Here is a 12,482-nt window from a genome sequence, read left to right as displayed (position 1 = left end):
AATAGTTTTTTAAGTGCACACACTAATTCCATCCTCAAGATGTAGGAGAGAAGCTGGAACCACTCTAGCAACATCATAATGTTTTAGTTGCTCTATATAGATCTGTATTATTAATATTTTATTAAGAAAATTAAGCACAGAGAAAAGCATTCTGTGACTTAAGACTACAGTGCTTACTTAGCCATTACTACTATTCAGTAAGACACCAGAAAATGGCACCCCTTAGCACAATGTGAAGAAGAGATTCAGACTCAAAAACAGATACAGCAACATGCTCCCCATTTTATTACTGGTCATTTCTCTTCATTTGGAATGGACACTGGTTAAGAGCATGGGATCTGGAGTTCAAATCCTACCGTTGCCTTTAAACCAGTTGTGTGTGGCCCTGAGCAAATTTCTTAACCTCCCTGTGGTTCTATTTCATTACCTCTGATGAAGATAATAATAGTACGTACCTTATAAGGTTTCTCTGAGGATTAACTGAATTAATTAGATAACGTGCTTAGAAAAATAGTTGGTATTTGACTTTATTATTGCCATTGTACCTTCAGGTGATCATCACCTCACAATACCTAAGTGTTTCACCATCTACTACAAATGGCTTCCCCTTTACCGGATCCTAATAACAGTAAATGAATCCTTTAATCTGTTTCATAGCCACGCATTCTGACAAATATCTCATTAATGTCTCTTTATCTTATTTTTGTTATATGCAGAAATCCTGACATAGCCTCCTGTAGGAGGATGCTATAAGAAATGTCTCCAAACCTCAAATGGTCCTAATGTAACCTGCTTCACTATGAAAACATTTTTAACTTAGTAAATTTTTGCAGACTGCCAATTCCTGAACTGGCCTGCCTTTTTAATTTGGTTCTTTGGCCATTTTGTTTTACTACTTTGCTCCGTTATCTTACTTTTCCTGTGATTATTATTTTGTAAAGAAAATAACTGTAAGCTGACCTTTTAGTGACATTTATAAGCACCAGGTTATTTTTTATTTATAGACATAGCAAACTTTTTTATGTGGCTAATGATTACAAAACTGATGCCATCAAGTAACACAGCTGTGTATGAAACTTGAAGGCACACTGTAAAAGCTATATAAACTCACGGTGGATAAAAATTTTCAAAGTTATTTTCGATTTCAGTTGAAAATGAAAACTTCAGTTGTGTCAATTGCTCCTTAAAAATACTTATTAACTTTAATAAGGTTTTCTTAAACATTAAAATATCATACCAGATTCAAACCATCAGTGTCTGCTAGGAGTTTAATGTATGCACCTCCACAATCAATACCATCTTGAAAATTTACTTCATATCTAAATGAAGGGAAAAAGAATCATACTGCTGATAAATAAAAATTACTAACTGTTCTTCAAAATCTAATGTTTTACTCTCAATTCATTTAAACACAAATATTTTACATTACCAGAAAGCTCATACAAAGCATATCCACAACCTATAGGGAACAAGCAGAAATGACTTTTCTGTGCACATCCTTAAAATACTAAAAATAGAATGATTATAATCAACTATACAAAAGCCAACCAATTTGTCGAAATAATTTTTTTCATCAAAACTGTTGAATTAAGAATAAAATACTTCGACTAAAACTTTTAACAGGAAACTTCAAATTAAAATAAGGTACGTACTATACATAGTCTTTATAAACTAAAAACAAAGACTATGGGGGTCATGGCTACAGCATAAATTTCTAAGAAATTGCTAATGATCCTAGATATCCAGTCTGCTACTAATTTGTCTTTTAGTTCAGCTACACTGAAACCATGTTAAATAAGTTGTACATTTAATTAAATACCACCAGCAAAGAGATTTCATAATCTCAGTCAATAACCTGGAATATTTCAGATCTTAACAGCCAGGAGATAGGGGAAACACAGTGTAACAGCTAAAAGAGTGAACTGACATGGCAGTCTCTTCATAGATTTACAACACTCTAATTCTCAGCAAAAGTTCCGTTGTTGTTTTGTCTTGTTTAGGCAATGACAGTCTTACTGAACACTATTTAGAAGAGATTTTCAGTAAATTGATGAATTACATGTGACAAACCAGTTATCAAACTGAAAAACAGTGAAAACCAAAAAAGTTATGATTTGGTTTAATGAATTAAAGCAAAAAGAGATGAAAACTAGAGGAGCAACAAGACACAGTGATAATTTTAATGAAGGACTATAGTTTAAAATGTTTCTGAAGAAAGTTTAGAGACAAAGTAAAAAAAAAAAAAGCATACAAAACTTTGACAGTTTGAACCCAATTAGTATATGTATTTTGTATAGAAAAGAAATAGAGAAAATACAGTAAACTTTTAAGTGATCATCTCTGAGTTGCTGGAGATTATGGTGATTCCCCTCCCTACTTTCTACTCTGCTTTATTTCTCAAGATATCTGCAACAGTGGTTACAAGCAAGTACTTCTGAGTCAGGAAGACCTGAGATTTTTTTCTGGATTCTGGTAATACCTCGGCTAAAGGCACGTTACTGAAGCTCTAGTCTCTATTTGCTCATCTGTAACGTGGGAATATTGCCCATACCTACACCTCAAAGGACTGTTATGATGATTAGAAGTTGTCATGCACAGTGATGAGCCAATAAATACTCAAAAATGTTAGCTTCTGTTATGATCAGAAGAAAAGTTTTGTTTTGTTCTTTTTCATTTTTTAAATAGTTTGTTTCCTCAAAGCCTTATCAATACTTTTAAGCAGTAGCTGATAAACTTTTTTTCATGAAACATGTCTTTGAAGAGTACAAAGTAAAAGGAATGCTGCATAATGTGAACTAAAGGTAAATATTTGCTACTCTAAGTAAAATAAAATAAAAAGAGATATAGTTTTAGTATAGGTGATCCAAGGAGAAAGGGTTCTGTGAAAAGAACTAGAGAGAACAATTGTGTAAATTGTATCTATAAATGTTAAGACAGCTCTGCTGTCTTAGTATGCCTAGACTCGATCACTATGTCTATTTCATACGCTGCAAACTTCCAGATTTTTTAAATCATTAACTTGTGCCTAGTATAAATAGTTCACAATGGATTCGAGGATCAGTGAAATGTATGTCATAGAGCTTCACTGCTGCTAATCTTAAATCACAGGAAAAATGAGGACAAATGCAGAATATATGTTAACCCTATTTTCTTTAGAGTAGCATTTTCTAAACTGTCCCATGAAATAGTAATTATTGCTAGGGGGGTAAAAAACTTCTGTGGTCAATTATGTTTGGGAAACAAAATATTCAAGTTAAAAACAGGTTTTCATACAGAGAACTTCTCAAAGTCTTTAATGGGCAAATATGCTTCCTTATCTTTAAGGTTTAGATATTCTTAGTTTCTAAAACTTATATGACCACGTAATGCATATTAATATGTACACAATTTGGAAAAAGCAGCTTTAGAGTAAAGTTATGTCATAAATCTATAGTATTTATAGTAGTTAATATAAAATTTCTTTTTATTCATCTCATTTCATCAAAATTAAGAATAACAAATATTCACTATCCTTCTTTGAACTGTTTTCAAGCATATCAAACACTGCTATTCCATTCTTCTTGATTCTCCTTTTCTTTTTTCAGAATAATAATTTCACAACTGCTTTAATAATTTTTTTAGACTTATTATCCTTGCTTCTAATCTTGCAAGCTATCTTTCACTTGCTTGCCTAGCAGTGATTTATACTTTCTGAAAATGCCAAATTTGATTCATTTTACTCTGGAGAAGTTAAACTTTATATTATTTTCCGTTACCCTTTCATTTAAGCCACAAAGGATTAAAATAGAAAATGATATTATATTCACCTAACTTCAACAGAATAAGAAGATTACTTTCAAATTTTCAAGAAAAAAGAAACCCCAAACTCTGAATAATGACATATATCAAGCTCAAATATTAATCCCAGTAAGTACTTATAACAATATTTTTCATTTGTTTAAATGGTTGTATACTCTTTGACATTATTTGATATTTTACATTTATTGAAATAACAGTGCAACTAAGCCAAAGCATCACAGCTGAAAAATTAGCCCAATTATACCAAATGCCATATTGTTTTAAATTTCTAAAATACAAAATGGCATTTTAGTTACACCACATAGGAATATATTTAACATGTTAACAAAAAACTGAAGTGGTTCTGGAGTGTTAAGTTTACAGTTAATGGTATTTCCTTACACTGTAATTAACTTCGGACAGCCCAATCTTCTAAGGTAGAAAGCAACATTTCTACATTTCCTTTTCTTTGTTTTTAATATGAATTTCATTGTTTTTATAATTGTATTTGTACACATCTATTTTGGTTTTATACCAGTACAGGTGAAATAAGCTTGAGGAATTTACACTTGATTTTACGACAGTTACACATGCAAACAACATGACAATAAAACTAGTTTATGTCATATAGCAGGGGAGGGAAAGGGTGACTGTCTGTGAGATCATGTGCCCTTTAAAAGGGCACTTTCTCTTTAAATGAATTTGCTGCCTTTGAATCTTATCACTGGTTTACCAGCAATATTTATGGTTCCATTCTGAATATACTGAGGTTAATATATCTTAATAGCAAGTCATTTTAAGTAAAGAGTTAAAATAAAAATGGTGATTTTAGTATGCACTATATAGTTTATGGTGGTGGAATGTTGCATATTATAGCATATATTATATAATTTTTCAACTAACCTGCTTTTCACTCGAAACCTCAGGGTGTCTGTGTGTATACATGCATTATGTATTTAAGCAAATGAAATGGAAAAGGAAAATCTGGTTTTTTATGCCCATTTTATACCCATTATACCTATATTCAGAAGCCAAATTATATAAAACTAATATAAATGTCAGAAAAAGTATTAAAAACATAAAACTTACTGTACTATCAGAGGTTTATCAGCAAAGATGAAAGGTTTTGCTAATACAGCAGATATTGCATGATGCTTTGCTCTAGATTTCAACACCAGTCCTCGGTCACCAGGTACTCGATATTCTTTCAATTCTTCTATTTCCCATCTTCCTAAAATACAAACAAAGCAAGTTAAACTAAAACCAAAAACATTGACTTAAGAATTATTTATCAAAAGTGGTGACCAATAAGATTCTTCCATGAAGGCTACTTGGGAAAAATAAAATCACATTTTAAATCAGGAAATAATATCTGTACCTGTAGGTATGTATGTTCTCTTTTTCTCTTAAAACTGTCGAAACTAATAAATAACAGACCCTACAGTATTTAATTAAAGCACCTCTAAAGCTGGCTTAGTTTGGATTTCTCTGAAAGACTGTAATCAATGAAATCACAAAATGTGGTTTGTCTCATATGGTCTATCAACATTGTATTTTTAAAATGAGGTATTTTTAAATTACACAGGAGACAAAATACATCCTTAACACAAAATGAGTTTGCCTCAGTCAATTTTTTTGAAATTTATGGTATCATCAGCTACTTTTCTTACTTTGCAGAAGTTACTGTAGAGATTTAAATTTTAATTTGAAAATTGTTATGCCCAGAGAACACAAACTAAAGTTAACACTTCCTAAGCTAAGCCAATCAGTTCTCAGAACTTTTGGCCAAGGAAGTCATACATACTAGATAAGCACTAGGTTGTAGCACAGCAAAGCTGAGTTAGGTCCTCTCTGGGCTGGAATTTCCCATGTTTAAGATCAGGAAGCTCCTGCAATTAGATCACAGGCAGCATATAATGCAAAGCTAGACGGGTTAGCTGCAGCCCCAAAGTTGTGGATTGGACTCTCCTCCTTTACTCTTTTTAAAACAGAAAATAACTAATTTATATTAATTTGTATAAAATGTTCTAGCTTTGAAAATTAGAGGTATCGCCTATTCCAAGAAAACTCAATTTAGCGAAAACTGGCTATTTTCCGGTATTGTGCCAACTTGAAATATTAATGGGCACTTTTGAATTACTAATGTACTTTATACACATTTTTTTCTTTCTAAAAAACAACAGTGCAAGAACCTGACAGTCTCATGAACCAGAGAGGGGTATATTTTGGTCTATCATTGTACACACAGTATTGGGTTTTTAAGAATACATTTTTTAAAGTTTTCAAGTTTCTTTTCCTTTTTGTCCCCTAATTTGGCTATAGTATACTTTTCTAAAAAAAGTGAATTCATTTGGTTTTTCTTCTCTCACACTGATGAGCAACTGTATTATCACTACTAACCTGTGGCTTGACCTAATCACAAAGGTCTTCTTTTAAGAAGTAACAACTTTATCTTTAGGGGTTTTAGGATACTGATAGTAAAGGCTTTTTTAAACTATGTTGCCTTCTTTTGTAATTACATGCATACATTTATCTGCTATGAAAAGGTACTATCTAAAAGTACTACTTTAATTTTAGAAAACCTGCGACAAGGTGATTATTCTTCAAGTACAAGAGGTTTTTCCCAACTTCAAATCAACAATAACTTTTCATTAACCAATTATTTACTCAAATTCTATACAGTGCCAGGTAATATGAACTCTGATGTAACTATAATTTCAAAAAGAATTCACAAAATTTTATAAGATATCCTGAAAGTTGGTCACTTAAAGAACTGGTGATTTTTTAAACAGCTATACTTTTATTAATAACTTAATCTGAAAAATTTAAATAAGTCTCCTCCAAATGCAAACCCTGTTACCCAGCACTTGTTTCACAGAGATTTGCTTACTCCTGAAAATATAGGAATTAGTTTTACTCAAGTGGCACTTGATGGAAGCTGTGATTAACGACTAGAAATACTAAATATTCCTGCAAAGAAACTGATATTGGTCTCAACTAACCACTATATAAACAACATTGCTAATATTTATATACAAAATGCCATTTTCAGGACCTGGAACTTTAAGAGATTCTGTATTTTTCAAAGTTGCTTTCAAGAAATTGAAAAAAGTCAACCAAACATACCAAATCTAATATGCTAAAGAATTATTTTCGTGGATAATTTTGTTTAATAAGACTATAGACCAAACTTAGGTGTTAAGAAGCTTGTTTTCTGCTTGCTTGAGTTCTAATTCTAAGCTGGTGGGGGAAAAACTCATTTAAACACTAAGTCATTTTTGTCCAGCAACAAATAGAGACAAACTCAGTCCTAAAATAGACCATATCCTAATTTTAGGAAAACTCCATCAACAGATACTTCTAAAACACAAACATAAAGCAAATATCTACCCAATGTTGTTCTAAAAAAACTGTAAAGTAAGCTAAACATAGATGTTTTAAGTCAAGCATTCTGTTTGATGGCAGGTATTTCTGTGGGTATTATTTTAGGTAGTGTTCTATCTCTGCAGACTTGCTGCTTCTTCGAGGGAAATTATTCTTTTCTCTAAATGGATTTAGACTGAATGCAGTATTGCTTGTTCTGGGCATATGGTAGAGTTCTTTTTGGAGTACATAAGCATATACGCTTATGGGGATGGAGAACACTACAAAGGAAGACATGCAGGCATGATCTTTATCTCATACTAAAACAGACACTATGGAACGGAAGTAGACAGCTGCCATCCTATACATGCTGTTAGTTGTTCTGTTGTTATTCTCATGTAACTCCTGTTGGAGTCTCAGTGTGAGGTCACATGCTTATGGGTCTGAGGTCCTCTGAGAGAGAGGAAATTCCCACTATATGTCACGTTGACTGAGGCTGATCCTGCTTTAGGATGTAACAACTGAGGAGGCTGGTTTTAGACTAAGAAGAGGAAGAAATTCTTCTGTCACGCTCCAGGAGAGTCCTGTTGGGGAAGAAAAGGTGACCCTTGCATACAGGACTTTTCCTTCACAGTGAAGTGTGAAGATAACCTATCAGAGATGCGGTGATAATGGCTGTGGGCTTGGAGCCACATGTCCCACAGCTCTCATAAATGTCCTCTAGGAGGACCCTGCCAAAAGTTATAACTTGATCTAGGCGGCCCATGCTTGAGAGAAAACAGTAGAGAACAGCAGTAGCCTGGGAGATCCTGCAAGAGACTAACTGCAGGGGAGTGAAAATTTAACTGTTCAGAGTTAGAAAACTGGATGGTAGCTTAAGTATGGATTACCTGGACTTCCAGAAATATTGGAAAGGAGACAAGGCAAAAGACTCTATTTGTCTTTTGACAAGATACTGTTGTGAAGCAGGATGGGGCCTCAGGTATATTTAATAAAAATATAATCTCAAAAGCTAGTGAACTCTGGGTCATACTGGTTACGTTGAATATTTAAATAAATATTTTACCATCATATATAGAAATCTCCGCATCTGTATCATCTTTTTTTGCTTTTGATAAGACCCACCTATAAATAAAGTTGAAAGAAATGTGTATCATTAAAAATAAAACTAACAATTTATAGATACAATGCATATCAGAAATACAACAGAAGATTACCCAATAGTTGCTTTTCCTTCTAAGACAAATGAATACTTAGAGGCTAAATAAGGATGTCTACACATAATCCTGTAAAGCTAGAGTTAAATTAAATTTAGAATCTGCAATTTACTAGCTGTATGATCATAGCTAAGGTACACTAAGCCTCAGTTTCCTTACTGGTAAAAGGCAGATAAAGATAGTTCTTACCCACCTACTTAGGACAGTGTTTGGTATACAATGATCAATAAATAATAACTTTTATTGGTTTTTTACCATTATTTAGGATAAAACATTAACTTGAATTTGTCATCTGAAATTATGTTATTAATATCTGTTCTAAGGAATGAAGAAATGTTGTAAGTTTTCACTTTACATTCATGATTCATTTGTATATTTTCCTTGTATAAATGATAACAATTCAAATTAAACACTTCTATCAATAATAAAAATGTGTTAAGGTATTGGTTTACACCGTGAAATAAAGTATGTTAACCCTTTTTTAAGATACTGTGGTACAGGCAATTTTCATAGGCTAACAACCAATAACTTCAAAAAAGCTAATCAAATCAAGGAAAAAATTCTGAATGAATACTCACCCAGCCAACCTTCCACTATCAAAAGTTTCCGTAAAATATACTTCTCCTATAGGTTGAGGTGTCTTATATTTAATCTAGAAAATAGATTTTAAAAATCTAAAGTTATTCACCTTCACAAATATTTTAATTAAATAATCTCACTAATTAAGAACCTAGTATGGAATGCAAATATAGGTAATATAGATAGATGGTAGGTGACATGGTCTCTGGCCTCAAAACTTTGTATTCTACTGGTAAGAAAATACAGAAGAATATAAGAGATACACAACGGAAAAAAACTCTATGTGCAAACAGAATACACTGACTCCTTCTAACACAGGAGGGATGGGAGGAAGTAATTAGCCAAGGCCTCATGATGCAGTGGACCTGGCTTTGAAAGGATTCTAACAGGTGACAATATTTGAGGATAAAAAATCACTAGAAGCAAAAGATGAAAAACATATAAGATGAAAAACTTAGTAAGCACATAGGTTAGTTTAAAATTAATTCTTAAATTTCACTGTTATGTGACTAGAGAATGATGACAACATTCTGAGAAATTAGAAACCCAGAGGAAAAATAAGATTCAAAAGAGAAAGGACTGCAAAGCAATTATCTCAAAGCATTGTTTCAAGTGCCATGTAAGTGTTAGCTGCTATGATGATAATGATGGGGGGGGGTGTGTGATTTGATGGCTCTTTTAATCCTCATAATATTTCTATGCGGGAAGTACTTTATTGTTCCCATTTTACGTATGATGAAACTGTGGGAGACAGGCAAAATAATTTGCACACTGTCATACAGTTAGACACTTGCAGGACTTAAAAGATATGAGCCTAGGTTCTAAAGGTTATACAGTTACCCACTACACTATACCAAATGCACCAATAAAATAATTTAAATTAAATTTATTGACAAATTGTCAAAAGATAATTTTTTTTTTTTTTTTTTTTTTTTTTTGCAGTACACGGGCCTCTCACTGTTGTGGCCTCTCCCGTTGCGGAGCACAGGCTCCGGACGCACAGGCTCAGCGGCCATGGCTCACGGGCCTAGCCGCTCCGCGACGTGTGGGATCTTCCCGGACCGGGGCACGACCCGTGTCCCCTGCATCGGCAGGCGAACTCTCAACCACTACGCCACCAGAGAAGCCCACTGTGCCACCAGGGAAGCCCTCAAAAGATAATTTGAACTGATGATGAATAAATAAAATTTTGCTTACAGTAATAGATAAATCTTGGTCCTTTCTTAATCAGCCTTTATGATTTTACCTATATGATTAATTATGAGATTTCTTCTCTCAGCCTTACGAGAAAAGGATGCAGAAGTACTTTTACTATTTTCACTGTCCCTACCCTTCCCTAATAGTACATTTCCTGTCTAAGGAAGGAAAATCAGTAATTAAACAAAATCCCACACACTTACTAACAGGTCAATATTCTGCTACCCAAATTGCCAATCTCCCATGAAGTTTTCTGAATTAGAACTTACAACTTTACTGTTCTCTATATTTTTATGGATTGGCAAAAATGGGCAATGGTGTTACAAGAGGCTTCCTTCTGTTAGATGACCCTTTAAATCACCAGCAATTTATTTTGCACTTTATTTATACTTTACTTGTACTTTATCATATCTAGATTACTCATGCTATAAAATTAGAAGCATCAAAAATTGTTCCTCCCATTTCTTATCATCTTCTCAAATTATCATCAAATATAGTTGAGTCGTAGGTATCTGAAATTTCTTTGAAGTATTAACCTCCAAAACCCTCGTAGTAGCTGTATCTAAGTCAGCCATAAGCACTTTGATTACTACTTAGTTTCTGTGGATCACAGAACCAAGTTTTAAAAAAAATGTCCTTGTGGAGCTTAAAACTTAACAGGAGAAAGAATATTCACCTTAAGCAGCTAAACAACACTTGCATTTGCAAATAAAAGACTCTAAAAGGAAGTCTGTAACAACTATATATTATTCTCCTTGGCCCTTTAAACAGCGGCTAGCACAATATAATTGATATTTCCTCACCAAAAATATTTCTGAAAAAATTTTCTGATTATCTCAATATTAGATATGAATATTCTCAATGTGAAAGCTCTTATGGATTGTCAAAGTGTACAAAAACCTCCAGACTCGTTTTCCAGACTCCTATCAGTCACTACCTCAAGACAGAAACACTGTGAGCCTTACTAAATGCCTACCTCATCATCACTCCCCTTTCTAATTCATCCTATTTAGCATTTTCTTTCCTCAGAGAAATAAAGAAACACTACTTTCTTTACTTCTAGGAGAAAATTATACTACCTTTTCTTTTATCTGAAAAGGGCGTGCAGTGTCAGAAATAAGACTAAAAACCTTTCCCTTAGCTAAAGTATTTAGTCCTCTTTAGCCAGTGATGAACTCCTAGTTTGATAGTAAAGATCTTCCCCATATTTATTTGGTAATAAAACTGTGTTAGGTGCCATGCACAAATTAAAAACACAGCAACAAATAGTTGGAAAAAGGCAATGTTTTTTCTATTTATATTGAAACTAAAGACTATTGGAATAGAAATGAATCTTAAGAAATTAGTCACCCCTATGTATCATGTAAAAGAATATTTTATTACTTTTTTAAAAGATTTTTTTGATGTGGACCTAATTTTTAAGTCTTTATTGAATTTGTTACAATATTGCTGCTGTTTTATGTTTTGGTTTTTTGGCCGCGAGGCATGTGGGATCTTAGCAGCTCCCCGCCAACCAGGGATGGAACCCGCACCCCCTGCACTGGAAGGCAAAGTCTTAACCACTGGACTGCCAGGGAAGTCCCTAAAAGAATAAATTATAGCTTGTTTCTCAATAACCTTACCTCTGAGGAGAATTCATTTTCATTAGCATCAATCTCTTCTGAATTTTCATCAAAGTCTTCCATCTCAACATTATCATCCATAAATTCTGCATTAATTGAGATGAAAAGTAGACCCAAACATAGCCAAAAGCCTTGGAAACGCATATTGATTATCTGTGAAATTGACAGTAATCAGTAAAAACAAAACAAAGTTGTGAAAAATATGTGTAAGTATATTTACAAAGAAATAATTTCTCCTTAATACCTCTTTTTTTCTTGGATGGCTTTTAAAACAAATCATTACCAAACTTACTTAAATTATGCTTTGAACAAGTGATAACACAAACTTCAAAATCTTACAGGAGTCTACAGCTGAAGGCCTGCTTCTAAAAGCAAAGAGCCAAAGGCACAAACCTAAAGATATAGATAACAGTGACCAATGAACTCATAATATGTGGACTCCTCTAAAAAAAAGAAATAAGGATCATGATTCCTAAATGTTCGCTTGAGTTACTTTTTTATTATAATGTTGCTTAAGTGTATATAACCATACAATTGGAAATTTTACAATTATAAAAACAAAATATATTTATATGTAAACACCAAAAAAAGAAAAATAATTTTATCACAATTGAATGTGATAGTATTTTACTGAAATCAAATCACAGCTGGAAATTCAAACAAATATAGGGTTTATCGCAACCAGGTTGAGTGCTATGAATAAAGTTCTTTTGCATTTATCATCCCC

General features: G+C 33.0%; 1 protein-coding gene across 1 annotated transcript in view; it reads right to left on the bottom strand.

Annotated features, from left to right (window-relative positions):
- The window catches only part of CLGN (calmegin), a gene marked incomplete at its 3' end in the record, with an annotated part of 30,038 nt that extends 18,133 nt beyond the window's left edge, over positions 1-11,905 (bottom strand). The window contains exons 1-5 of the mRNA XM_079696501.1: positions 11,756-11,905; positions 8,936-9,009; positions 8,207-8,265; positions 4,867-5,008; positions 1,238-1,319 (exon numbers count right to left, since the gene is read on the bottom strand). Of these exons, the coding sequence (XP_079552627.1) occupies positions 1,238-1,319; positions 4,867-5,008; positions 8,207-8,265; positions 8,936-9,009; positions 11,756-11,899 (501 nt within the window). The 5' untranslated portion in view covers positions 11,900-11,905. The remainder of the gene's footprint in view (positions 1-1,237; positions 1,320-4,866; positions 5,009-8,206; positions 8,266-8,935; positions 9,010-11,755) is intronic.
- Positions 11,906-12,482: the final 577 nt, after the last annotated feature.

This window comes from Hyperoodon ampullatus (assembly GCF_949752795.1).
Source record: "Hyperoodon ampullatus genome assembly, chromosome: 1".
NCBI classification, from domain to species: domain Eukaryota; kingdom Metazoa; phylum Chordata; class Mammalia; order Artiodactyla; family Ziphiidae; genus Hyperoodon; species Hyperoodon ampullatus.
This window is presented reverse-complemented; position numbering and strand designations above follow the sequence as displayed.